At 45.4% G+C, this 25,004-nt stretch overlaps 1 protein-coding gene, 1 long non-coding RNA gene and 2 pseudogenes across 3 annotated transcripts in view; 2 read left to right on the forward strand and 2 right to left on the reverse strand.

Annotated features, from left to right (window-relative positions):
* Nucleotides 1-25,004, forward strand: part of LOC129050089 (uncharacterized) — a 77,735-nt gene that overhangs the window by 32,559 nt on the left and 20,172 nt on the right. The gene's annotated exons all lie outside the window — the stretch shown is intronic.
* On the forward strand, nucleotides 19,574-19,673 carry LOC112129141 (U6 spliceosomal RNA; annotated as a pseudogene).
* On the reverse strand, nucleotides 21,537-22,415 carry LOC112129089 (large ribosomal subunit protein mL42-like; annotated as a pseudogene).
* The window catches only part of CCDC32 (coiled-coil domain containing 32), a 33,582-nt gene continuing 30,114 nt past the window's right edge, over nucleotides 21,537-25,004 (reverse strand). The window contains exon 4 of one of the 2 annotated variants that reach the window (XM_054531394.2): nucleotides 21,537-22,296. In XM_054531394.2, the coding sequence (XP_054387369.1) occupies nucleotides 22,293-22,296 (4 nt within the window). In that variant the 3' untranslated portion in view covers nucleotides 21,537-22,292. Of the gene's footprint in view, nucleotides 22,297-22,688; nucleotides 24,997-25,004 lie in introns of those variants that run through there. The other variant, XM_063716136.1, reaches the window with a different exon arrangement.

The following is a 25,004-nucleotide window of genomic DNA, read 5'->3' on the forward strand; positions in this document are numbered from 1 at the left end:
TCTGTAATGTGCCTTGCACAGTCCTAGGTTCAGGGTATGTGCGTAATAAGTGACAGACATTTTACGTCGTGTTATGTGTGTGCACACATTCTGGTAAAAACTTGCCTCACTCCACGCCGCAGGCTCATGTCAGCGGCCCAGCAGGAGTGTTTCTATGGCAACCATGGCGTCTCTGCGCCTTCAAGGTGAGCGCTCGTGAATGGGGATGTGGGTCTAGTGGGTTCCAGTTCCGCCAGTAGACCAGCAAATCCTCCCTCTTTTGGCAAATTATTCTCTTCCACTCGCCACTTAGCTTCACGCTGGTCGTAGGCGCCGGGCAGTGAACCGCGTCTCCGCTCTTCTGTCCCGCAGCGACCGCGCAGGTCCAGGGCCCGCTCCAGGGGACCTGGCCACGGTAGCTCCTAACCCGGGCAGATAACAGGCCTCTGTGCGCTCCGCTTGACCCCAGCGCGGCCCCAAGCTCCGAGGCGGGCTGGGGGCGTCCTCACTGCGCGCCCTCTGATCATGGCTCTGGCCTCACGCCTCTAGCCGCCGCGTAAGAGCCGAGGAGCGCACAGGGGCAGGTTCCCTGGCCGGACGCTCCCTCCCCAGGGCCCGGGTCAGGGTCAAGGTCTCGGCTCTGCCGGTACGCAGCACCGCCCCTTGGCGCAGAGCCCGCGGGAATGTGCGGGCCGCCCCAGCGCCGACCTCGCGCAGCCGGTTCCGCCGCCGCCGCCAGGGCGGAGACTGGCTGCCCGCTTGGACCCGGCGGCGGGGCGGAGCCAAGGCCGCGGGCTGGGCAGCCGCCCGGTGCGGACTGTATGTGCCTCCCACGATGGCCCGTGGGGCCTGCGCTCTGCCCGATCAGATGGAAAAGAACGTTTTAGATTGGAGTTTTAAGACGACTCTCCCGATGCCGCTTGAACTGGGTACAGGTGTGTGTAAAAACAGGGTCACGGGCTCAGTGCATTCAGTGGTGATGCAACTGTGACTGAACGCCAAGCCCTCCGGCAGGCAGCGCCGGACAGGCAGCCCTCCAAACCCACAGAGGAGCGCGACCCCTCCTCATGTCTGAACCCCACCCGCCTCTGTCCTCCTCTCTGCTCTCCAAACCTCTACTTTGGGGATAAGTGTTAACTCTCCTGGCTCTGACATCCCACCTGATGAATGTCCCTCTGCAAGGATCTGGGGTTGCCCTACACGTGTTTGGGCCCTCTTTTTTCGGGCCTCTGGCTTTAGCCATAGACCTTGGTCTTTGTCCTGCTTTCTCCTCCGCCTCACCATCACCCTGTTTTCCCTATGACCCAATCTCCTTCCAACACCCCCCGTCCCTTCATCAGCAGCCCCAATCCTGATGCCTGAGCAACTTCATTAAAAGTAACTACCATCCACCATCAGCCCAGGATCACTCAGCTCCTTCGACTGTAACCCTAGAATTCAACTCTCATAGCTATCCTTGCCTTCATTTCTTAGACTTCACAATTCTGTGGTTATTTCTGGCTCTCTATTCCCCATGCGCACTAATCTCCACCCTTAACATGCCCCCACATGCTGCCCTCCAGCTTTTTTGTCTCCATGGTCCCTGACTCAGACCTTCCCTCCTGAGTGGGGCCCCCACCTCTCTTGAATCTGGGATCACTGGCCCAGCCCAGCACAGAATCTTCTCCGGATGTTGGCCTGATGGAGTTTGTGTGTCCTGCTGGTGTCCGCATGTTGAGACTCCAGCTGCTGCCCTGCTCCAGGCCCCAATCCCAGCCTGCATCCTCATATGTGCTCCCAAACCTGTCAGTGGAGTCCGGAGCCTTGGCAGGACCCTCTTCTGTCCAGCAGGCCTGCCACAGTCCACAGAACAAATTCCAGCTCCTGCTGCTTCTGCTGAAGGAATTGGAATCCCATTTCTTTTTCTTTTTCTTCTGTGTTTGTTTGTTGTTGTTGTTGTTTTTGAGACAGAGTCTTGCTCTGACACCCAGGCTGGAGTGCAGTGGTACCATCTAGGCTCACTGCAACCTCTGCCAGCTGGGTTCAAGCAATTCTCATGCCTTAGCCTCCCGAGTAGCTGGAATTACAGGCGGGTGCCACCTTGGCCGGCTAAATTTTTTTGTATTTTTAGTAGAGACGAGGTTTCACCATGTTGGATAGGCTGGTCTCAAACTCCTGGCCTCAAGTAATCAGGCCACCTCAGTCCCCCAAAGTGCTAGGATTACAGGCGTGAGCCACCATGCCTAGCTGGAACCCCATTTCTTAATCTCACCTGCCATTAAAGGTCCTGCATCCTCCTGGGTCCTCCTGGAACAGAAGTTATACTAGCCTTCATGGTGAAGGAGGAGCAGTGCTTAGCCTCATCCTTCCTCCCGGCACACCCAGGGATGCTATTGGGTCAGCCAAACATTACCACCAGGAATTGGTAAAGGAAACAAAGGCTGGTTTGATCTTCAGAGTCTTGGCTGCTCCTGTTTCCTAAAATTGATAGTGACTACATCGTTACTCTCTGAGTACCAGCTGAGTATAGTAAGGGACTCCCAGAAGGGGAAAGCATCGTCCTCTCCCCTGGCTTAACTAAATCCTACCCCTTCCATCAAGTCCCAAGTCCTACACAGCTGAGGGCTTAATTAGAGCCTGCCTTTATCACTCGCTGTGGTCTTCTCTGTCATTGCTGTTTCCAGAAAGAGACAGTGATGTCAACTCCGTCCCTCTGGTCAGCTCTGGAGCATCCGCCACATCTTAAGCTGGACAGCCAATCACATGCCAAGGGAGGCTGGGCTCCCCCTTCCAGGGGTTCTCAGGGTATGTGCTGTGGATGTGTGCCCAAGAAGGTGTGTGCTCATGGGTCTCTCCTGCCCCAGGAGGCCTCTGCGGAGTTGTTCTTGGCCCATCACTGAGGACACGCTCTGTCCTGCCTCTGGATTCTGGATGAGAGCAGGAGTCCATCCTGTTGGGGATTCACACTAAAATACTGCTTCCCACATTTGAGGATTTCTTGCACCATGAAAGACTTCGTGGGGAGGGGCCAACAGGGGATGGCTAACTTTTTACTTTGCCAAGCAAGTTCATTCAAAATAATTACTATTGGCTGGGTGCAGTGGCTCACGCCTATAATCCCAGCACTTTGGGAGGCCAAGGTGGGCGGATCACTTGAGGTCAGGAGTTCGAGACCAGCCTGGGCAACATGGTGAAACCCTGTCTCTACTAAAAATACAAAAATTAGCTGGGCGTGGTGGCGTGTGCCTGAAATCCCAGCTACTTGGGAGGCTGAGGCACCAAGAATCGTTTGAACTGGGGAGGCGGAAGTTGCAGTGAGCTGAGATCCTGCCACTGCACTCCAGCCTGGGCAACAGAGCGAGACTCCATCTCAAAAAAAAAAAAAAAAAAAAAACCCAACAAAACAAAAAACCACCATCTACTATCCCATCAGTTCATAAATAAAGACTTTCTAATTCCCAAAATATGGAAATGACATCATTTTAGATTAATATCCATTTGTTTAACTTTTTGTTTTAGAATAATTTCACACATAAAATTTGCTACAATAGTACGATGAACTCCTATATACTCTTCACCCAGATTCACCAGTTGCTAATGTTTTGCTATATTAGGTTTATGAGTTTCTTTTTTTAAAAAAATTTTTTTAAGACGGAGTCTCACTGTGTCACCCAGGCTGGAGTGCAGTGGCTCAATCTCGGCTCACTGCAACCTTTGTCTCCTGAGTTCAAGCAATTCTCCTGCTTCAGCCTCCCAAGTAGCTGGGATTACAGGTGTATACCACCATGCCCAGCTAATTTTTGTATTCTGAGTAGAAACATGGTTTCACCATGTTGGCCAAGCTGTTCTGGAACTCCTGACCTCAAATGATCCACCACCTCGGCCTCCAAAAGTGCAGGGATTACAGGCATGAGCTACTGTGCACAGCCTTGGTTTATGATTCTCTCTCTCTACATTCATACACACAGAGAAAGAGAACACGTGCACAAGACAGAATACTCTCTGTTTATATAAATTTCTTTACTGAATTATTTGAAAGTAAATTATAAACATTGCACCTCTTTACCCTGAAATACTTATGTACTATCACCAAAACCAGGAAACTTAACATCATTGATATAATATTATAATCTACATAATTAAAATTTTGCCAATTATCCTAATAATGTCCCCTCTCCCTCCCCCTGCTGCTACTTCTCTCTCTTCTCCCCTTCTCCTCCTCCCCACCCTCCTTTTCTTCCTCCTTCTCTACACCCTCTTCCTCCTCTTTTTCTTTTCTTTTTCCTCTTCTAGGCATTGCTTTCTCTGGCCCAGGATCCACTCTAGGATCACACGTTGTTTTTGGTTGTCATGTCTCTTCAGTTTCCTTCAATCCGTTGACAGTTTCCTCAGGCTTTTTTTTGTCTTTCATGACATTGACATTTGTGTGTATGAAAAGTACAGGCCTGTTATTGAGTAGAAGGTCCCTCAGTTGGAGTTTGTCTGATGTTTGTTCATGGTTACACTCAAGTAATGCATTTTTGCCAAAATACCACAGAAATGATACGTCCTTTCTCAGTGCGTGACATCAGAAGGCATATGAAATTGGTTTGTCCTATTTAAGAGATGTTAACTTTGCTCTCTTAGTTAAAAGGGTGGCCACCAGATTTCTCCACTGTCAAATTACTATTTTCCCCTTTGTAATTAGTAAATAATTTGTTAAGTGGATTAATAAGTCTTTTAAAGGAAATAAAATCTTCATTTTACATCTTCCTAAATGAGTCTTTTTTTTTTTTTTTGAGATGGAGTCTCGCACTGTTGCCCGGGCTAGAGTGCGATGGTGTGATCTCGGCTCACTGCAACCTCTGCTTCCTGGGTTCATGCGATTCTCCTGCCTCAGCCTCCCGAGTAGCTGGGATTACAGGCACACCCCACCACACCCAACTAATTTTTTGTACTTTTAGTAGAGATGGGTTTTCACTCTGTTGGCGAAACTGGTCTCGAACTCCTGACCTTGTGATCTGCCCGCCTCAGCCTCCCAAAGTGTTAGGATTACAGGCGTGAGCCACCACGCCTGGCCAATAAGTCTTTTAAAGGAAAAAAGGCTTTTTGAAAAATTCATAACATAATCCTTATTTTGGACTGACTCTTAAAAACCCTGGCACAAGGATGCAAGCAAATTACTCATTTATCTATCAAATCCTTGAGTACTGCACGTGCCAGGTACTGCTCCAGACCCTGCCTTCTCCATCTAACTCCCTCTTTAGTCATCTTGGACAGAGTGGCCCCAGGCTTGGGTCCCCAAAGCCATTTCTTGAGCCGCTTGAAGGCAGGAGCTGATACAGAGACACAGTAGGTAGTGGTTCTGGAATCTAGGGTACCCAAAGTGTAACAAGGAGACCTGCTCTCAACTCTATGGATACAGCAAGGCTCTTCTGTGATGAAAGAAGTAATATTGCTGACATATGTGTTTATATTTTAATTAGCTTTCTCCGAGTTACACTGTAGTAACAAATAACCCAAAACTCTTAGAGGCTTACAGTAAGAAGGGTTTATTTCTTATGCACATTTTATGTCGGCTGTGGTCATTGGTGGTTCTGCTCTGTGTTGTCCTCTCCATTCTGAGATCTGGGCAGAAGATGTAGCCTCTGTTTGAAATATATCATCCTCATGGCAGAGGGAAAAGGAAAGTGATGGAAGTCTGCCATAGTTCTTAAACCTTCTGCAGGAAAAAGCATAGTCATTTCCACTTACATTTATTGGCCAACGCAAGTCGTGTGACCATGCCCGCCATTAATGGGGCAGTGAAGTGTATTCCTCCTAAAAAGGAGTGCCGCAAGTCATATAGCAAAAGGAGAGGACGTATAATCACCTCACAGGAAAGGATAGAATAAATCAGAACCAATAATGCAACCAACTATGGTAGAATTCTTTTTTTTTTTTTAATTGAAACAGAGTTTCACTCTTGTTGTCCAGGCTGGAGTGCAGTGGTGCGATCTCGGCTCACTGCAACTTCCGCCTCCCAGGTTCAAGCAATTCCCCTGCCTTAGCCTTCCGAGTAGCTAGGATTACAGGCACCCGCCACCACGCCCAGCTAATTTTTTGTATTTTTAGTAGAGACGGGGTTTCACCATGTTGGCCATGCTGGTCTTGAACTCCTGACGTCAGGCGATCCACCCGCCTCGGCATCCCAAAGTGCTGGGATAACAGGCGTCAGCCACCGCACCGAGCCAGTAGAATTATTTTATACAAGTTCTCTGCACCAACCTTCCAATTTACAGGAAACAGAGAGGGCCAGAGGAACAAGTTAAACAACACCGTGAAGAAACACTCACTCAATCCAAAATGTGGAACATTCTGTAAGAAAGCCGGCCTGGAGTCTTCAAAAAGACAATGTTATAGAAAAAGAAAGAAGTGACTCTTCCAGCTTAAAGGATACAACAATTCATAAGCTTGGATTGAATCTGATTTTTAAAAATCTATAATTAGGGACAATTGGGTAAAATGTTATATAAACTAAATATTAGATGATATTAGAGAATTATTGTTAACTTTTTAGGCATGATAATGGTTTTGTAGTTATGTAGGGGAATGTCCCTCTTTTAGGAGAGACATGCAAATATATTCAGAGGTGAAGTGACATAACATTTGCAATTTACTTTCAAAAGGTTAAGCAAAAACGTATTCATGGCTGGGCATGGTGGCTCATGCCTATAATCCCAGCACTTTGAGAGGCCAAGGTGGGCAGATCACCTGAGGTCAGGAGTTCAAGACCAGCCTGACCAACATGGAGAAACCCTGTCTCTACTAAAAATACAAAATCAGCTGGGCGTGGTGGCGCATGCCTGAAATCCCAGCTCCTCAGGAGGCTGAGGCAGGAGAATCGTCTGAACCCAGGAGGCGGAGGTTGCGGTGAGCCGAGATTGCGCCATTGCACTCCAGCCTGGGCAACAAGAGAGAAACTCCGTCTCAAAAAATATATATATATATTCATATATATATATTAAGAGAGAGAGCAAAGTTGTATAATGCTTAAAATGTTGAAGGTTGGTGGAGAGTGGAGGGGTGTTAATACTATTCTTTCAAATTTGCTGTTTTTGAAATTCGTAAAAATAAAAAAATAGGAGAAGTATATAGTTGTAGTTGTGATTAATAAAAATAAAGCGGCTGAGTGCAGTGGCCTCACACCTTGTAATCCCAGCAGTTTGGGAGTCTGAGGCGGGTGGATCACGAGGTGAGGAGTTTAATACCAGCCTGACCAACATGGTGAAACCCCGTCTCTATTAAAATTAGAAAAATTAGCCAGTCATGGTGGTGGGTGCCATTAATCTCACTACTTAGGAGGCTGAGGCAGGAGAATCCCTTGAACCCGGGAGGCGGAGGTTGCAGTGAGCCGAGAATGCACCACTGCACTCCAGCCTGGGCAAAAGAGCGAGACTTGGTATCAAAAAATAAATACATAAATGAAGCTCACTTTAAAATGTTTCTGAATTTATCTTAAAGTAACATGAGGAGAAAAAGAAAAATTATTTTAAAAAAGAATAAAATGTTTCTGAACTTATAGTATTTTTAAAATCATTATAAATTTCTCTATTGGTTTAATCTCCACTAACATATGAGGAGAAAGCCCTTAATTTTTATTTTATTTTATCTTAATTTTTTTAGAGACAGGGTCTCAGTCTGTCAACCAGGCTGGAGTGCAGTGCCACAATCATAGCTCACTGTAGCCTCAAACTCCCAGCACTTTGGGAGGCTGAGGCAGGAGGATCGCTTGAGCCCAGGAATTTGAAGCTGTAGTGAGCTATGATCACACTACTGTACAAAGTGAGACCCTGTCTCAAAAAAATTAAAAATAAATAAATAAGATAGAAAGCCTCCTAATTCAGCCTTTCTGGAAAGTCTTAAGTAATATACTGTATTATATGAAACACCTTACAAACTTCATATCCACTTTGTCTTGGGAATTTAACTAAGAAAATAACCGTGGATTTCTGTAAAGATTCAGCAACAAGGAAGTTCATCCCAGCATTATTTACTTCAGTGAAAAAAAATGGGTATAATTTAAAGTTCCAACAATAATTGGTTAAATAAACTATGGCCCAGTCACCCAAAGAAAGGAATACAATACAGCCATCAAAAATGATGCTGTGGGCCGGGCGTGGTGGCTTATTCCTGTAATCCCAGCATTTTGGGAGGCTGAGGTGGATCATTTGAGGCCAGGAGTTTGAGACCAGCCTGAGCAATATGCGAAATCCCGTCTCTACAAAAAATACAAAAATTAACTAGGTGTGGTGGTACATGTCTGTAATCCCAGCTAACTCAGGAGGCTGAGGTGGGAGGATTGCTTGAATCCAGAAGGCTAAGGCTGCAGTGACCAGAGACTGCACCACTGTACTCCAGCCTGGGTAATAAAGCGAGACCATGTCTCCAAATAATAAAATAAAATAAAAGGTATTGCAGAACAACAAGTGAAAGATACTCGTACAATGTATTTAACAAGTGGAAAGATACTCGTATAATATATTTAGTTTATGAAACAACAGTATGTACTGTATAATCCTGTTTTTGTTGAAAAAGAAAAAAAAAACTTAGAAAAAAGACTGGAAGAATATACACTCAAGTGCCTAATCTTGGTTATCTCTGGAGACTGGATTTACAGATAATTTTTATTATTTTATTTTTCCTTATATCTACTTTAAAAATGTTATAAAGTGAACATGAATTACTTTTAAATTAAAAAAAACATAAAAATGATATTTGAAGGAAGGCTACTGAATTGCCAAATATTTTCTTCTGAAGAACATGAAGGAGCCCCCTTGTGGGTCCCTGGACCCTTAATCAGAGCTGAGACCAACCCGAGCCGCAAGGTGGCAGTGCTGTTCGCTGAGGCTGCCCTGGGGCTGAGCACTGTTGGGCCACACCCTCGAGAGTTTCCCCTCCCCCAGCTTCCCTTTTACCCCAACACACATGGGCACCCCCTGAAAGAAGAGACAACTTGGTGTGCACAGCTGCTCTGCCTCTCTTTGCACCTAAGTCCAGGGTGACAGGGGAGCGGAGACGACAAATCGAGAATGTCCTTTCCTTGGAGGAAACTGGGAGGCTTCCCCCAACAACCATTGCCTCTAGATGTGGCTCCAGCTGCCAGATATTTTGTGTGTGTGTGTGTGTGTGTGTGTGTGTGTGTGTGTGTGTGTGTGTGTGTGTGTGTGTGTGTGTGTATTCTGCATGTTTTGCTTATTGTATCATTTTTCTTGGATGTTGTGTATTTGTTTTAATGTTTAGAACTTGTTCTTTTATTTCAGGACAATATGAACAGAACACAATGTTGAAGAAAATACATTTACTGTGTACCCAATTCTATGCATATTTTCTTCTGCTTTTCACTCCACACGTTGTTCATCATATTGGAAATCCTTTCTATACCTGCTTTGAAGCAGGATCAATGCACTATACTGATATAATTTCACCAAATAACTACTGACATGAATTCATAAATGGTATCATTTTGCATTCTGCTCTGTAGGCTTATAATAAAAGTACTTCGTCTACAAAGCAATAGTGCAACTTTATTTATAAAATCATTTTCCAATTAAGAAAATTTGCAATGATTTATAAAAGTGGACATTTGCACAATCTTTTTCATAATTCATGAAATTGTTTAAAGTGTAAAATTCAGTATTTTTTAGTATATTCACAGAATTCTGCAACATCACCACAATCAATTTTAGAATATAATTGAATCTTGAACAACGTGGAGGTTACGGGTACCAGCCTCCCTGCAGCTGAAAATCCATGTATAACTTTTGACTCCCCCAGAGCTTAACTATTAATAGCCTTCTGTTTACCAGAAGCCTCACTGATAACATAAACAGTTGATTAACACATATTTTGTATGCTATATGTATTATACTTTTACAATAAATTAAGCTAGAGAAAAGGAATGCTATCAGGAAAATCATAAGAAAGAAAAAACTATGTTTACTATTCATTAAGTGGAAGTGGATCATCATAAAGATCTTCATCCTTGTCATCTTCACGTTGAGTAGGCTGAGGAGGAGGAGGAAAAGGGGTTGGTCTTGCTGTCTTGGGGTGGCACAGTCAAAAGAAACTTTGTCCATCAGTGGACCAGTGCAGTTCAAACCTGTGTTGTTCAAGAGTCAACTGTATTTTCATCACCCGCGAAAAAGAAACCCTATATCCATTAGCAGTCACTCCTCATTTCCCCTATATATTTGCCTATTCTAGACATTGCATATAGATGGTGTGTCCGGAATTGGTGGGTTCTTGGTCTCACTGACTTCAAGAATGAAGCCGCAGACCCTTGCGGTGAGCGTTAGAGCTCTTAAGGTGGCGCGTCTGGAGTTTGTTCCTTCTGATGTTTGCTTGTGTCCGGAGTTTCTTCCTTCTGGTGGGTGGCGGCGTGTCTGGAGTTGTTCGTTCCTCCCTGTGGGCTCGTGGGCTCGCTGGCTTCAGGAGTAAAGCTGCAGACATTCGCGGTGAGTGTTACAGCTCATAAAAGCAGTGTGGACCCAAAGAGTGAGCACTAGCAAGATTTATTGCAAAGAGCGAAAGAACAAAGCTTCCACGGTGGGGAGGGAGACCCCAGCGGGTTGCCACTGCTGGCTCGGGCAGCCTGCTTTTATTCTCTTATCTGGCCCCACCCACGTCCTGCTGATTGGTAGAGCCAGTGGTCTGTTTTGACAGGGCGCTGATTGGTGCGTTTACAATCCCTGAGCTAGACACAAAGACTCTCCACGTCCCCACCAGACTCAGGAGCCCAGCTGGCTTCACCTAGTGGATCCTGCACCGGGGCTGCAGGTGGAGCTGCCTGCCAGTCCCGCACCATGCGCTCGCACTCCTCAGCCCTTCGGTGGTCGATGGGACTGGGCGCCCTGGAGCAGGGGATGGTGCTCGTCAGGGAGGCTCGGGCTGCACAGGAGCCCTTGGAGTGGGTGGGAGGCTCAGGCATGACGGGCTGCAGGTCCCGAGCCCCGCCCGGCGGGAAGGCAGCTAAGGCTCGGTGAGAAATCGAGCACAGCGCCGGTGGGCTGGCACTGCTGGGGGACCCAGTACACCCTCCGCAGCCGCTGGTCCGGCTGCTAAGTCCCTCATGCCCGGGGCCAGCAGGGCCGGCCTGCTGCTCCGAGTGCGGGGCCCGCCAAGCCCACGCCCACCCGGAACTCCAGCTGGCCGGCAAGCACCGCCCGCAGCCCCGGTTCCCTCTCGCGCCTCTCCCTCCGCACCTCCCTGCAAGCTGAGGGAGTGGGCTCCAGCCTTGACCAGCCCAGAAAGGGGCTCCCACAGTGCAGTGGTGGGCTGAAGGGCTCCTCAAGTGCCGTCAAAGTGGGAGCCCAGGCAGAGGAGGTGCCCAGAGCAAGCGAGGGCTCTGAGGACTGCCAGCACGCTGTCTCCTCTCAGTGGGATTATACAACGCGTGTCTTTTGTGACACTTTTCTCACTCGGCATAACGTTTTCAAGGTTCGTCCATGTTGTAGCATGTATTAGTACTTCATTCCTTTGTAGTGCCAAACAATATTCCATTGTATGGAATTTTATTTATCCATCCATCAATGGATGGATATTTGGGTTATTTCCACTTTGGGCTACTATGAATAATGCTGCTATGAATATTCATATACAAGTTTTTGTGTGGGATATACCTAGGAGTGAAATTGCTGCATCATATGACTGTTTTCCAAAGTGGGTGCACCATTGTACGTTCCCACTAACAATGTATGAGAGGGTTCCGGTTTCTCTACATCCTCGCAGACTCTTGTTACTGTCTGTCTTTTTGATAATAGCCATCCTAATGAGTGTTAAGTGGTATCTCATTGTAGTTTTGATTTGCCTTTCCATGATGGCTAGTGGCCATTTCCGTATCTTCTTTGGAGCTATGTCTACTCAGATCCTTTGCCCATTGTTTAATTGGGTTATTTGTCATTTTATGATTGAGTTGTTAAAGTTCTTCATAAATTCTAGATAGCAGTCCCTTATCAGGTATCTGATTTGCAGATATTTTATGCCATTCTGTGAATTGTCTTTTCACCTTCCTGGTGGTGTTCTTTGAAGCACCAAAATTTATAATTGTGATAAAGTCCAGTTTTTCTATTTTTTTCTTTTGTCACTTGTGCTTTGGCCAATCCCAAGGTCACAAATATTATCCCTATATTTTCTTCCTATATTTCTTCTAAGAAATATATGGTTTCTCCAAAGTAATGCAGATTATTAAAAAAAGAGAAGAAAAGAAATATATGGCATGTAGGGTGTCAGATAGGGCTCCGATTTCATTCCTTTGCAATTGGATATCCAGTTGTCCCAGCATCATTTGTTAAAAATACTATTTTTTTCTCCATTCAACTGTCTTGGCACTCTTGTTGAAAATCAATTAATCATAAATATAAGGGTATATTTCTGGACTCACAATTCTATTCTATTGCTTTATGTCTGTCCTTATGGCAGTACCACACTGTCTTGATTACCACGGTTTTATAGGAAGTTTTGAAATTAGGAAGTATGAGCCCTCCAACTTTGTTCTTCTTTTTCAAGACTGTTTTGGCTATTCTGGATTCCTGGAATTTCTATATGATTTTAGAATCAGCTTGTCAATTTCTACCAAAAAATCCAGCTGTGATTTTACTGTAGATTGCAATGAATCTGTAGATCATTTTGGGGAAAACTGGCATCTTAACCATGTTAAGTTTTCTGATAAATGAACATAAAACGTCTTTCCATTAATTTAGGTGTACATCTGCTTTTTAAATGTTACTGGGCAGGGAGCTAAAATATCAGAGGGTTCTAGTTTATTCTCAAACACTTGGGTACCTTGAGTAAAGCCCATTAAGCATGTAGATGTCACCCAGCAAAGCCTGAGGAGGACAGTCCCTACCTTTGCAGTACAGACAGTTGCTCAGCATAACTCAGAGTTGCTGCCACAAGCTGCTGATTTTCTTTTCTTTCTTTCTTTTTTTTTTTTTTTTTTTTGAAACAGTTTTGCTCTTGTTGCCCAGACTGAAGGGCAGTGGCGCAGTCTCACTCACTGCAACTTCTGTCTCCAGGGTTCAAGTGATTCTCCCGCCTCAGCCTCCCAAGTAGTGGGGATTATAGGCGTATGCCACCACGCCTGGCTAATTTTTGTATTTTTAGTAGAGATGGAGTTTTCGCCATGTTAGTCAGGCTGGTCTTGAACTCCTGAACTCACTTAGGTGATCCACCCACCTCGGCCTCCCAAAGTGCTGGGATTACAGGAGTGAGCCACTGTACCTGGCCAGCTGCTGGTTATCTGTTACAAGAAAAGGTGGATAAGGGCTGGGCACGGTGGCTCATGCCTGTAATCCCAGCACTTTGGGAGGCTGAGGCAGGCGGATCACCTGAGGTCAGAAGTTCAAGACCAGCCTGACCAACATGGAGAAACCCTGTCTCCAGTAAAAATACAAAATTAGCCAGGCATAGTGGCGCATGCCTGTAATCCTAGCTACTCAGGAGGCTGAGGCAGGAGAATTGCCTGAACCTGGGAGGCGGAGGTTGTGGTGAGCCAAAATCCCGCCATTGCACTCTAGCCTGGGCAACAAGAGCAAAACTCCATCTCAAAAAAAAAAAAAAAAAAAAAAGGAAAAGATGGATAAGTCTCTCTGGATTTATTTTCCTTACCTGTAAAAAGAAAACAACCATAATTACCTCAACTACTTCAGTAAAATTGTGTTGAACAAATTTTTTGAATTATAAAAATAAATAGGTAAAAGATAGTTTATTAAATAGGATATAAAAAGGGTCAATAAACAAATGAAAATATGCTCAATATCAACAGCCAACTGAGAAATGCAAATTAAAGCCACAGTGAAATACACACCCACCAGAATGGCTAAAATTAAAAAGACTGATACTACCAAGTCCTGATGAACACATGGAACAATTAGAACTCTCATTCATTGCTGGTGGGAGTGTTAAATGGGACAACCACTTTAGAAAACATATTGGCATTTTTCAAAAATAAAACGAACAGACATAACAGTAGTTCCATTTTGTGGTATTTACCCAAGATAAATGAAAACGTATATTCACAGAAAAGCTGTACATGAATGTTCATAGCTGTTTTATTCACAACAGCCAAAAACTGGAGACAAATATCAGTTGATGGGAGAATGGATAAGTAAATTGTGGTATATCCAGAACAATTAAAGACAAGTCAGTAATTTAAAAGAACAAATTATTGATACACACAACATGCATAATATTTTTTTTTTTTTTTTTTTTTTTTTTAGACGGGAGTCTCACTCTGTTGCCCAGGCTGGAGTGTGATGGCGCGATCTCGGCTCTGCAAGCTCCAGCCTCCCGGGTTCATGCCATTCTCCTGCCTCAGCCTCCCAAGTAGCTGGGACTATAGGCACCCGCCTCCATGTCCAGCTAATTTTTTGTATTTTTAGTAGAGATGGGGTTTCACCGTATTAGCCAGGATGATCTCGATCTCCTGACCTCATGATCCGCCCACCTCAGCCTCCCCAAAGTGCTGGGATTACAGGCGTGAGCCACCGCGCCCAGCCACAACATGCATAATCTTAAAAATATTATGTTGAGTGAAAGAAGCCAGACACAAAAGAATATGTACTGTATAACTGGATTTATGTAAAATTCTAGAATGGACAAAACTAAGCTATAGGGACAGCAGATCAGTGGTTGCCTGGGGCTTATGGGGGTTGGGGCAATTGGCTACAAAGATGCATGAGAGAACTTTCTGGAATGATGGAAAGGCTCTGTCTTCATTGGGGTGGTGGTTACATGGGTGTATACCTTTGGAAAAATTCATCAAGCTGTTCTTTTTCTTTCTTTTTTTTTTTGGAGACTGGGTCTTGTTCTGTTGCCCAGGTTTTCTACAGCCTCGACCTCCTGGGGTCAAGCAATCCTCCTGCCTCAGCCTCCTGTGTAGCTATGATTACAGGCCTATGCCACTATGCCCAGCTAATTTTTTAATTTTTTGTAGAGGCAGAGTCTCGCTATGTTGCCCAGGCTGGTCTCCAACTCCTGGGGCTCAAGCATTCCCGTCACTCAGCCTCCCAAAGTGCTGGGATTATAGGCATGAGCCGCCATGCCCAGCCAAGCTGTTCTTTTTGTTTTTTTGAGATGGAGTCTCACTCTGTCGCCCAGGCTGGAGTGCAGTGGCACGATCTCGACTCACTGCAACCTCTGCCACCCAGGTTCAAGCAATTCTTCTGCCTCAGCCTCCCGAGTAGCTCGGATTAACAGCCGCCTGCCACTGTGCCTGGCTAATTTTGTTGTATTTTTAGTTGAGATGGGGTTTTACCATCTTGGCCGGGCTGGTCTCGAACTCCTGACCTCGTGATCCACTCACCTTCGACTCCCAAATTGGTGGGATTACAGGCGTGAGCCACTGCACCCAGCCAATTTTTGTATTTTTAGTAGAGACGGGGTTCACTATGTTGGCCAGGCTAGTCTCAAACTCCTGACCTTAGGTAATCCGCCCACCTCAGCCTCCCAAAGTGGTGGGATTACAGGCATGAGCCACTATGTATGGCTGAGCCCTCTTCTTCTAAAGTCTCGCCAAACTATGTTATGTCTCCTAAATATTCAAAAAGTCCTTCTAAATATTCTAAAGCCACACTCTTTTAGACTTATTTCCAAGACCTCAGGGAGGCCTGCCAGTCCTTCTCAGGCTACTGTAACTGACCTGAAGTGTCCTCTTACCCAGACCTCAGCTCCTTTGACCTCACCCTGGCAGGCCACTGGGACCTCGCCTGCTCCTCAGAGCTGACCCTGCCTGACACCCCTTGTTTCTCCCTTAAGCTTTGAGTGCAGAGACCCAGGACATTCAGGATTCAGCCACAGGTGCTCAGGGAATACTGGGTGGCCACTGGCCTGGGTTCTCCAAGCCTTAGAAGTCACCTGCCCACAATGTCTGGTCCACCCAACGCCCTGGCCCTTGGGAGCTCATACTTTGGTGTCTCTCCTTAGGTATAAATAAAATAGTGTCAATAATTACATATCTTTGTCCTTGGCCTTTTTTTTTTTTTTCTCTCCATGACCTGCAAGTCACCATGGATGGTGGCTGGGGTGGTTGGGCTTTACTGTTCTTTCCCACTGAGAGTGCAGACGAAAGACCTCTGCGGCAACACCTGTGAACTGCCTGGTGCCTGCGTGGGCCCACTGCGGACTCACCTCACATAATGTGGGCTGTGTAGACCAGAGCCAGAGAAAGTTAAAGCTGCTCATGCACTAGGGATAAACACAATTGACAGTGGTCACTGTCCTTCCAGAACATTTTTTTCATGAAAATATGTGGACTTGTTTATAAGTGTGTGTTGGGGGGTCATTTGTTTTTAACAGGCTGGGCTCATGCTCTTTCAGCTCAATAAATATTTATTGATTAGCTACTGTATGCCAGGTACTGTTTTATATAACTGAAAATAATACTGTAACTTGCTGTTTTTTCTTAAAAGCATAAAATCTTTCCACATCAGTACATAATGATCTCCGTCATTATTATTGACAGTCACATGGTATTCTGTAGCATGGCAGTTTCACAACTCTAGAATTTAACTAATTTTAGACATTCAGATTGTCTCCATATACTTTTCCATTACAAATAATGCTGCCGTGAATGCCTTTGTCATATGACCTTGTACACATTTGTAAATATTTCTAATAGACTCCTATAAGGGAAACTGCTTAATTAGAACAAATGTGCTGGCTGGGCGCATTGGCTCACACCTGTAATCCCAGCATTTTCGGAGGCTAAGGCGGGCAGATCACCTAAGGTCAGGAGTTCAAAACCAGCCTGGCTAACATGGCAAAAACCCATCTCTACTAAAGATACAAAAATTAGCTGGGCATGGTGGCATGTGCCCGTAGTCTTGGCTTCTCAGGATGCTGAGGCAAGAGAATCGCTTGAACCTGGGAGGCGGAGGTTGCAGTGAGCACCACTGCACTCCAGCCTGGGCGATAAAGCGAGACTCTGACTCATAAAAATAATAATAATAAAGTAAATATACTGAATTTTTTATTTTACTTTATTTTTTGAGACAGGGTCTTGCCAGAGCAGCAGTACACCGAGACAGCAGTACAGTGATGTGATCTCAGCTCACTGCAACCTCTGCCTCCCAGGTTCAAATGATCCTCCCGTCTCAGCCTTCCAAGTAGCTGGGATTATAGGCGCAGGCCACCATGCTCGGCTAATTTTTGTATTTTTAGTAGAGACAGGCTTTCACTGTGTTACCTAGGCTGGTCTCGAACTGCTTTTTTTTTTTTTTTTTTTTTTGCGACATAGTCTCACTCTGTCACCTAGGCTAGAGTGCAGTGGCATGATCTCAGCTCACTGCAACCTCCGCCTCCCGGGTTCAAGCATTTCTCCTGCCTCAGCCTCCCGAGTAGCTGGGACTACAGATGTGGGCCACCATGCCTATCTAATTTTTGTATTTTTAGTAGAGACAGAGTTTCACCATGTTGCCCAGGCTGATCTCGAACTCCTGATCTCAAGCGATCCACCCGCCTCAGCCTCCCAAGGTGCTGGGATTACAGGCGAGAGCCACCGCATCCCACTGCATGTTCTTAATTGTTGTACATAGGTGCTATGGTTTGAATATTTGTACCCTCCAAAACTCTTGTTGAAACTTAATCCCCAGTGTGGCAGTATTGGGAGGTGGGGCCTTTAAGAGGTGATTGGATAATGAGGGCTCTGCTCTCTCACAGATGGGTTATTTCATTCATAAATTCGTGGATTAATGGGTTACTATGGGAGGGGAGCTGGTGGCTTTATAAGAAGAGGAAGAGAGACCTGAGCTGGCACATTAGCACATTCAGCCCCCTCACCATGTGGTGCTGTCCTCTGCCTTGGGACGCTGCAGAGAGTTCCCACCGGCAAGAAGCCTCTCACCAGATACAGCCCCTTGACCTTGGGCTTCTCAGCCTCCGTAAGAGTAAGAAACACACTTCTTTTCTTTATCAGTTGCTCAGTTTTAGATATTCTGTTATAAGCAACAGAAAACAGACTAAGATACCCGGTATCAAGATTGTACCCATTCATTCCGCTACTACTAGTGTACAAGAAGGCCCTTTCCCCTACTCCCTGTGGCCTATCTTCAGTAATTTTGTCAATTTGATAGATAAAAATGGGCAATAATCTTTTCAACAGAAATCAGCCTCAGCGGTCGATACTGACTGAGCAGTTTACAACCTTCAGCACAGGGCACTTCTAGAGTGTAAACTGAGAGAGGCGAAGCTCTGGCCACTTTCATGGGGAAGATTCGGATTTGGCTAACACTTGCACGGTCAGTCATGTACGTTCACACACTTGGTCTTCTTTCTCCCTCACCACCACCCTCTAAGGTAAATATCATTATCTCATTTTTTCAGATGAGGAAACAGGCCCAGAGAGACTAACTTCTCTAAATCAAAAAGTTAAGAAGTAACAGCCCAGGGGGTAGGGGAGTCTGAGAGTGAAGGGAAGAGTAGCAGGGGCAAGGCCATCATTAACCCTGGAGCTTGCGTGGAGCCAGGGCTGGGTCTCAAGGCAAGGCCAGACCAAGGGAGGAGTGGAGGATGGAATGACATGAAATTCTTTGCCATGGGCTGCAGACTGTGGAATCTGTTTTGCCTGTGCTCAAGGCTTGTTCTGGTTGGGCATGAGGTAGAGGCTGCAAAGAGTCCAGGGCCCTCAAATCCAGGGAGGGGAAGACCCCAGGTCTGGTAATGCAGAAGGCCTGAGGAGAGAGTGGGCAGGGATGTTACCCTGGTGATGTCGGAGGTGGGTTGGAGTTGATTATATGGGCGCAGGCCTTGTCCACAAGCGAATGGGAAACTTCTATCCTCCTAGCTGGCCTGCCCAAAGCCCTTAGCACAGATCCCATTTCTCAAAAAAACTATTAAAAAAGAAAAAGAAAAGTAAAAGAAAACCCGTCAACAGTCCTCTTTGCATAATGGTGGCTCAGAGCCTGGGAGTTCCAAGGACAGACTCGTGTGTAACCACCTCTGGCTCCAGCACGTGCTGAGTGGTATTCAGCGCTCAGCATTCTGAAGAAATATTTTCAGCAGTCTTTGGGTGGAGACCCAGTAGGCAGCTAAGTGCCTTTCTCTGGAGATTCTGTTCCCCGGTGAAGGTCAGCTCAGCTGGACAGCCTTCCAGGGTCACAGAAACCTCTGTGGACCCACATGTACACGAGAAGCAGCCGCTCTACAGGGGTGGCTTCATCTCAGCCCCTTTTCCCACACAACCTTGGTGCACAATATGCTACTCTCTGCCAGGGGTCTTAAGGGGAAGCTTAACACATTGCAGCATCACTGGAGTGGTGGTTTGCCAGTGTTTTCAGATGACAGAGGTCCGAAGAATACAGAAAAGGGCCTTGCATCCTGAACCTGGTGAAATTGTGGCCCAGGATCACAGGAAAAGGACACACATTTCCTTGGCCTTTTTATTTGTGAAAATAGTACAAATAATAGAAACTCTATTATTTGGTTGGTTATGTGTTTATTCTTAGGAAATGCATTTATATGCAGAGAGAAAAAGCAGAGGGAGAGAGAGCAAGCACATGCAAATGTGGTAACATCAGTGAATCTGGGGAAAAGGTATTTGGAAATTCCTTGTACATTCAACTTTTCTGTAAGTTTGAAATTGTATCAAAATAAAAAGTGAGTACTCTCTTCCGCAGTGCATATACTAAAATTGGAACATACAGAGATTAGCATGGCCCCTGCGCAAGGATGATCAGATGGTTTGGATGTTTTTTTTTTTTTGAGACGGAGTCTCGCTCTGTCACCCAGGCTGGAGTGCAGTGGCGCGATCTCGGCTCACTGCAAACTCCGCCTCCTGGGTTCACGCCATTCTCCTGCCTCAGCCTCCCAAGTAGCTGGGACTACAGGCACCCGCCACTGCGCCTGGCTAATTTTTTGTATTTTTAGTAGAGACGGGGTTTCACTGTGTTAGCCAGGATGGTCTCGATCTCCTGATCTCATGATCTGCCTGCCTTGGCCTCCCAAAGTGCTGGGATTACAGGCGTGAGCCACCACGCCCAGCCGGTTGGGATGGTTTGTCCCTTCCAAATCTCATGTTAAAATGTGACCTCAGGCCGGGCGTGGTGGCTCATGCCGGAAATCCCAGCGCTTTGGGAGACCAAGGTGGGTGAATCACCTGAGGTCAGGAGTTCGAGACCAGCCTGGCCAACATGGTGAAACCCCATCTGTACTAAAAATACAAAAAGTGAGCCAGATGTGGTGGCACATGCCTGTAATCCCAGCTACTCGGGAGGCTGAGGCAGGAGAATTACTTGAACCTGGGAGGTGGAGGTCGCAGTGAGCTGAGATCATACCACTGCACTCCAGCCTGGGCAACAAGAGCGAAACTACATCTCAAAAAAAAAAAAAAAAAAAGTGACCTCCAGTGTTGGAGGTGGGCCTAATGGGAGATGTTTGGATCATGGGAGCAGATGCCTTATGAATGGCTTGGTGCTGTCCTTATGGTAGTGAGTGAGCTCTCACTCTGAGTTCATGTGAGATCTGGTTGTTTAAAAGAGCCTGGCACCTCCTCTCTCTCTTTCTTTCTCTCTGTCTCTCTCTCTGGTTGTTTAAAAGAGCCTGGCACCTCCTCTCTCTCTCTCTCTTGCTTTGTCCCTTTCTTGCCATGTGACACACTGGCTCCGCTTTGCCTTCCACCATGATTGTAAGCTTCCTGAGGCCTCACCAGCAGCAGATGCTGGTGCCATGCTTCTCATACAGCCTGTAGAACCGTAAGCCAAATAAACCACTTTTCTTTGTAAATTACCCAGTCTCAGGTATTCCTTTTTTTTTTTTTTTTTTTGAGACAGGATCTCGCTCTGTCACCCAGGCTGGAGTGCAGTGGCACAATCTTGGAACTGACTCCCGGGCTCAAGTGATAACTCCCATCTTAGTTAGCTTCCTGGGTAGCTGGGATTACAGGTGTGCGCCACCACCCGGCTAATTTTTGTATTTTTTGTAGAGACAGGGTTTTGCCATGTTGCCCAGGCTGGTCTTGAACTCCTGAGCTCAAGCAATCCACCCATCTCAGCCTTCAAAAGTGCTGGGTTTACAGGCATGGGCCACTGCACCTGGCCAGATATTCCTTTAGAGCAATGCAAAGTGGACTGATACAGATGATATGCAAATTTGTGACGTGTTCCATATTTTTTACTGCATGTTCTCATTTATAAGTGGGAGCTAAATGTGTACACATGAACACAGAGTGTGGAATAGTAGACACTGGAGACTTGGGAGGGTAGGAGGGTGGGAGGTGGGTGAAGGATGGGAAATCAGGGGGTACAATGTGCATTATTTAGATGATGGTTACACTAAAAGCCCAGACTTCACCACTGTGTAATATATCTATGTAACAAAACTTCACCTGTACCCCTTAAATTTATATTTATATTTTTTATCTTTTTTTGAGACAGAGTCTCACTCTGTCACCCAGGCTGGAGTGCAGTGGCGGGATCTCGGCTCACTGTAACCTCTGCCTCCCAGATTCAAGCGATTCTCCTGCCTCAGCTTCCCGAGTAGCTGATATTACAGGCGTGAGCCACCATGCCTGGCCAAATTTATATTTTTAAAAAGTAACAAAAAGAATTACAAAAACCAGAGGAGCATTTTTAGGTAAATTAATCTTCATTCCCACAAGACTAGCGCAAGACTGGGTTTAAATTTTGCATAGATTTTGATTTTTGTTGTTGTTGTTTGAGACATGGTCTTGCTCTGTCACCAAGGCTGGAATGCAGAGGCATGATCACCGCTCACTGCAGCCTCAACCTCCTGAGCTCAAGCAATCCTCCTACCTCAGCCTTCCAAGTAGCTGGCACCACAGACACACATCACCACACTTGGCTAATTTTTTTTAGAGATGGGGTCTATGTTGCTCAGGCTGCTCTCAAACTCCTGACTCAAGCAATCCACCCACCTCAGCCTCCTAAAGATTTTGTGGGTTTTTTTTTAATATGAAAAGACATGTTATTATTATTATTAGTGCATACACCATATTGCACTTTCTCCAATGGCAAATGAGGCAGAGGATAATATTTCTCTTTAATTCCCCAAGAACCTCAATATCATCTGTCTTCTGGAGCATCCAGTTTCTTCTGACATCTGTGCTAATGTCCACGAAGATGCCAACCGTACTTAGTATAAAGAACATTTTGCTAAGTTGTTCTATTATGGGTTCTTGCTCAAGGTGTTCACTTTTTTCTTCTCTAGTTTTCAGCACTTGACCATGTGTTTCTTCATTATTATACACAGGATCTGGTCAAGGGATAGGTTTTGTGCGTTCATATGGAATGTCTATAGAAGGATGGTAACATACTATTGTCCTGGTATCAGGTGTCAAAGCAAAGTCTACTTTGCAATTGTAGTCACCTGGAAAAGAAGAGTACGGAGATTTATGACAAACATAAGGCTCCATTTTGGATTGAAGATAAATGTTTCCAGATAGTTCTCTTTGATACCACCCATCTTACTGCTGCTACTTCCATGTAGCAAGATGCTTATCAGGTAGTATGAAAAAAGACGCTTCAAAGAGAATCTGCTTTTAAAATCTGGTTCTGGGCACATCAATTTTCATCCCTGCTTAACAGCTGCTCACCATGAGCCCATCATCTTGTCTCCTTATTTTTGTATAGATCTTAAATTATTTTTACCCAGTTGCAATCATAGACAAATTTGTAGTCTGCTTTCCATACTGCTGCATATTCTTTGTAATTATCATTTTAATGATTTATAATTTAATTGTTTTACTTGAATTTGTTTTCTTTTTTTTTTTTTTTTTGAGAGAGAGAATCTCACTCTGTCACCCAGGCTGGAATGCAGTGGCGTGATCACAGATCACTGCAGCCTCAATCTCCCGGGTTCAGTTGATCCTTCCACCTCAGGCTGGCGTGTGCCACCAGGCCTGGCTAATTTTTTTGTATTTTTTATAGAAGGGATGTTTCACCATGTTGCCCAGGCTGGTCTCAAACTCCTGTGCTCAAGCAATCCTCCTGCCTCAGCCTCTCAAAGTGTTGGGATTACAGGCATGAGCCATTGCACCTGGCCAATTTATATTATATATCATAATTTCTATTCTCCTGTTGGTGGACATGTAAGAGGAATAGGATACTGGTTCATCATGAGCTCTGTACCAGGTGCTGCCCATCGCAGGCTACATACAGGCATTATCTTGTTTGACCCTCATGATCCTGCTATGCCCCAGGCTCTGTTCTAGTCTTGGGAACACATCAGCAAATTAAATAGACAAAATGGAACTTACATTCTAGTTGGGGTCAGGGTCAGGGGGAGATGTGCAATTAAAAGTATACATAATGCTGAAGAATTAAATGTTGAAGGAGTTTAAATTTTGAAAGTGTTTGCTATACATAATTGTCCTGCATTATTATTATTTTATTTATTTACTTATTTTGAGATGGAGTTTCCCTCTGTTGCCCAGGCTGGAGTGCAGTGACGTGATCTCAGCTCACTGCAACCTCTGCCTCCTGGGTTCAAGCGATTCTCCTGCCTCAGTAGGAGTAGCTGGGACTACAGGCGTGCACCACCATGCCCAGCTAATTTTTGTATTTTTAGTAGAGACAGAGTTTCACCATATTGGCCAGGCTGGTCTCGAACTGCTGACCTTGTAATCCACCCACCTCAGCCTCCCAAAGTGCTGGGATTACAGGCGTGAGCCACCGTGCCTGGCCATTGTCCTGCATTGTTATAAAGAGTTTTCAGCATGTTTTTAAAAAAAGGATATACATAATAAATAAGAAAAGTATGTGTTATAAGATGCCAAATAATGTGGAAAAATAGCAGAGTAAGGAGAGTAACGGGTGTAGGAGGAGGGAGTGTTTTCATTTGAAATAGAGTAGTTGGGGTAGACCACACCGAGAACATTTGAGCAAAGACTTGGAGGAGATGAGAGCAATCCCTGAATAACACATGAAGAAATCAAATGACTTTTACAGTATGTTCTCACTATGCCATTAGAAAGCAGGCATTAGAAGGGCTAAGATCCCAAGAGGGGCTGGTGAAACTTGTATATATCTACATCATTGGCTAAAATATAAATCAGCCCAGTTCTTTTGTGAAGCATTATGTTAATTCACACAGCCATTTAAAATATTAATGACTTTTGACCTGGTAATCCCACTCCTGGGAATTTGTCCTAAGGAAATTTTTGCAAAGAAGAGAAAAAGCTCTATGTGGAAAAATCACTGCAGCAGTATCCATTTCTCTTAGTCAGGTCTAACCTTAGTCAGGTTTATTTCTCACAGTTGGAGAAATAAACTGTGAGAGGTTGGAGTCTGAGATTTGGGGGCCAGCAGGGTCCAGTTCTGGGAGAAAGCCCTCTTCTGGGTCTCCAACTGTATTAGTCCATTCTCACACTGCTATAAGAACATACCGGAGACTGGGTAATTTGTAAAGGAAAGAGGTTTAATTGGCTCACAGTTTGGCATGGCTGGGGAGGCCTCAGGAAACTTACATTCATGGCAGAAGGGGAAGCAAATATGTTCTTCTTCACAGGGTGGCAGGAAGGAGAATGAGATCCAAGTGAAGGGGGAAACCCCTTCTAAAACCATCAGATCTCGTGAGAACTTACTATCACAAGAATAGCATGAGGGAAACCGCCCCCATGATTCAGTTACCTCCCACTGGGTCCCTCCCACCACACGTGGGGATTGTGGGAACTACAATTCAAGATGAGACTTGGGTTGGGACACAGCCAAACCATATCACCAGCTGTCCACTTCCCATTGTATCCTCACAATGGGAGAAGAGAACTAGCTAGGTCTCTGGCCCCTTTTTGTAAGGGCACTAATCCCATTGATAAAGGGCCCACTCTCATGACCTAATTACCTCCCCAAAGTTCCATCTCTATATACCATCACATCAGGATTAGTGTTTCAACATGTATATTTTAGAGGGACACAAACAGACAGTCCATTGCACCATCAAAGTGAGGAAGTGATGGGCTCAGAATGGTCTTGGAGTCAGATGTCGGGGTCTGAAGGCTTGGCTGTATGACCTGCCACTTGGTATCTGTGTGGTCTTGGGTTTAGTGACTTGATCTTCCCGAGCCCATGCCTGCCGTG

This window comes from Pongo abelii, chromosome 16, assembly GCF_028885655.2.
Source record: "Pongo abelii isolate AG06213 chromosome 16, NHGRI_mPonAbe1-v2.0_pri, whole genome shotgun sequence".
Lineage (NCBI taxonomy): Eukaryota > Metazoa > Chordata > Mammalia > Primates > Hominidae > Pongo > Pongo abelii.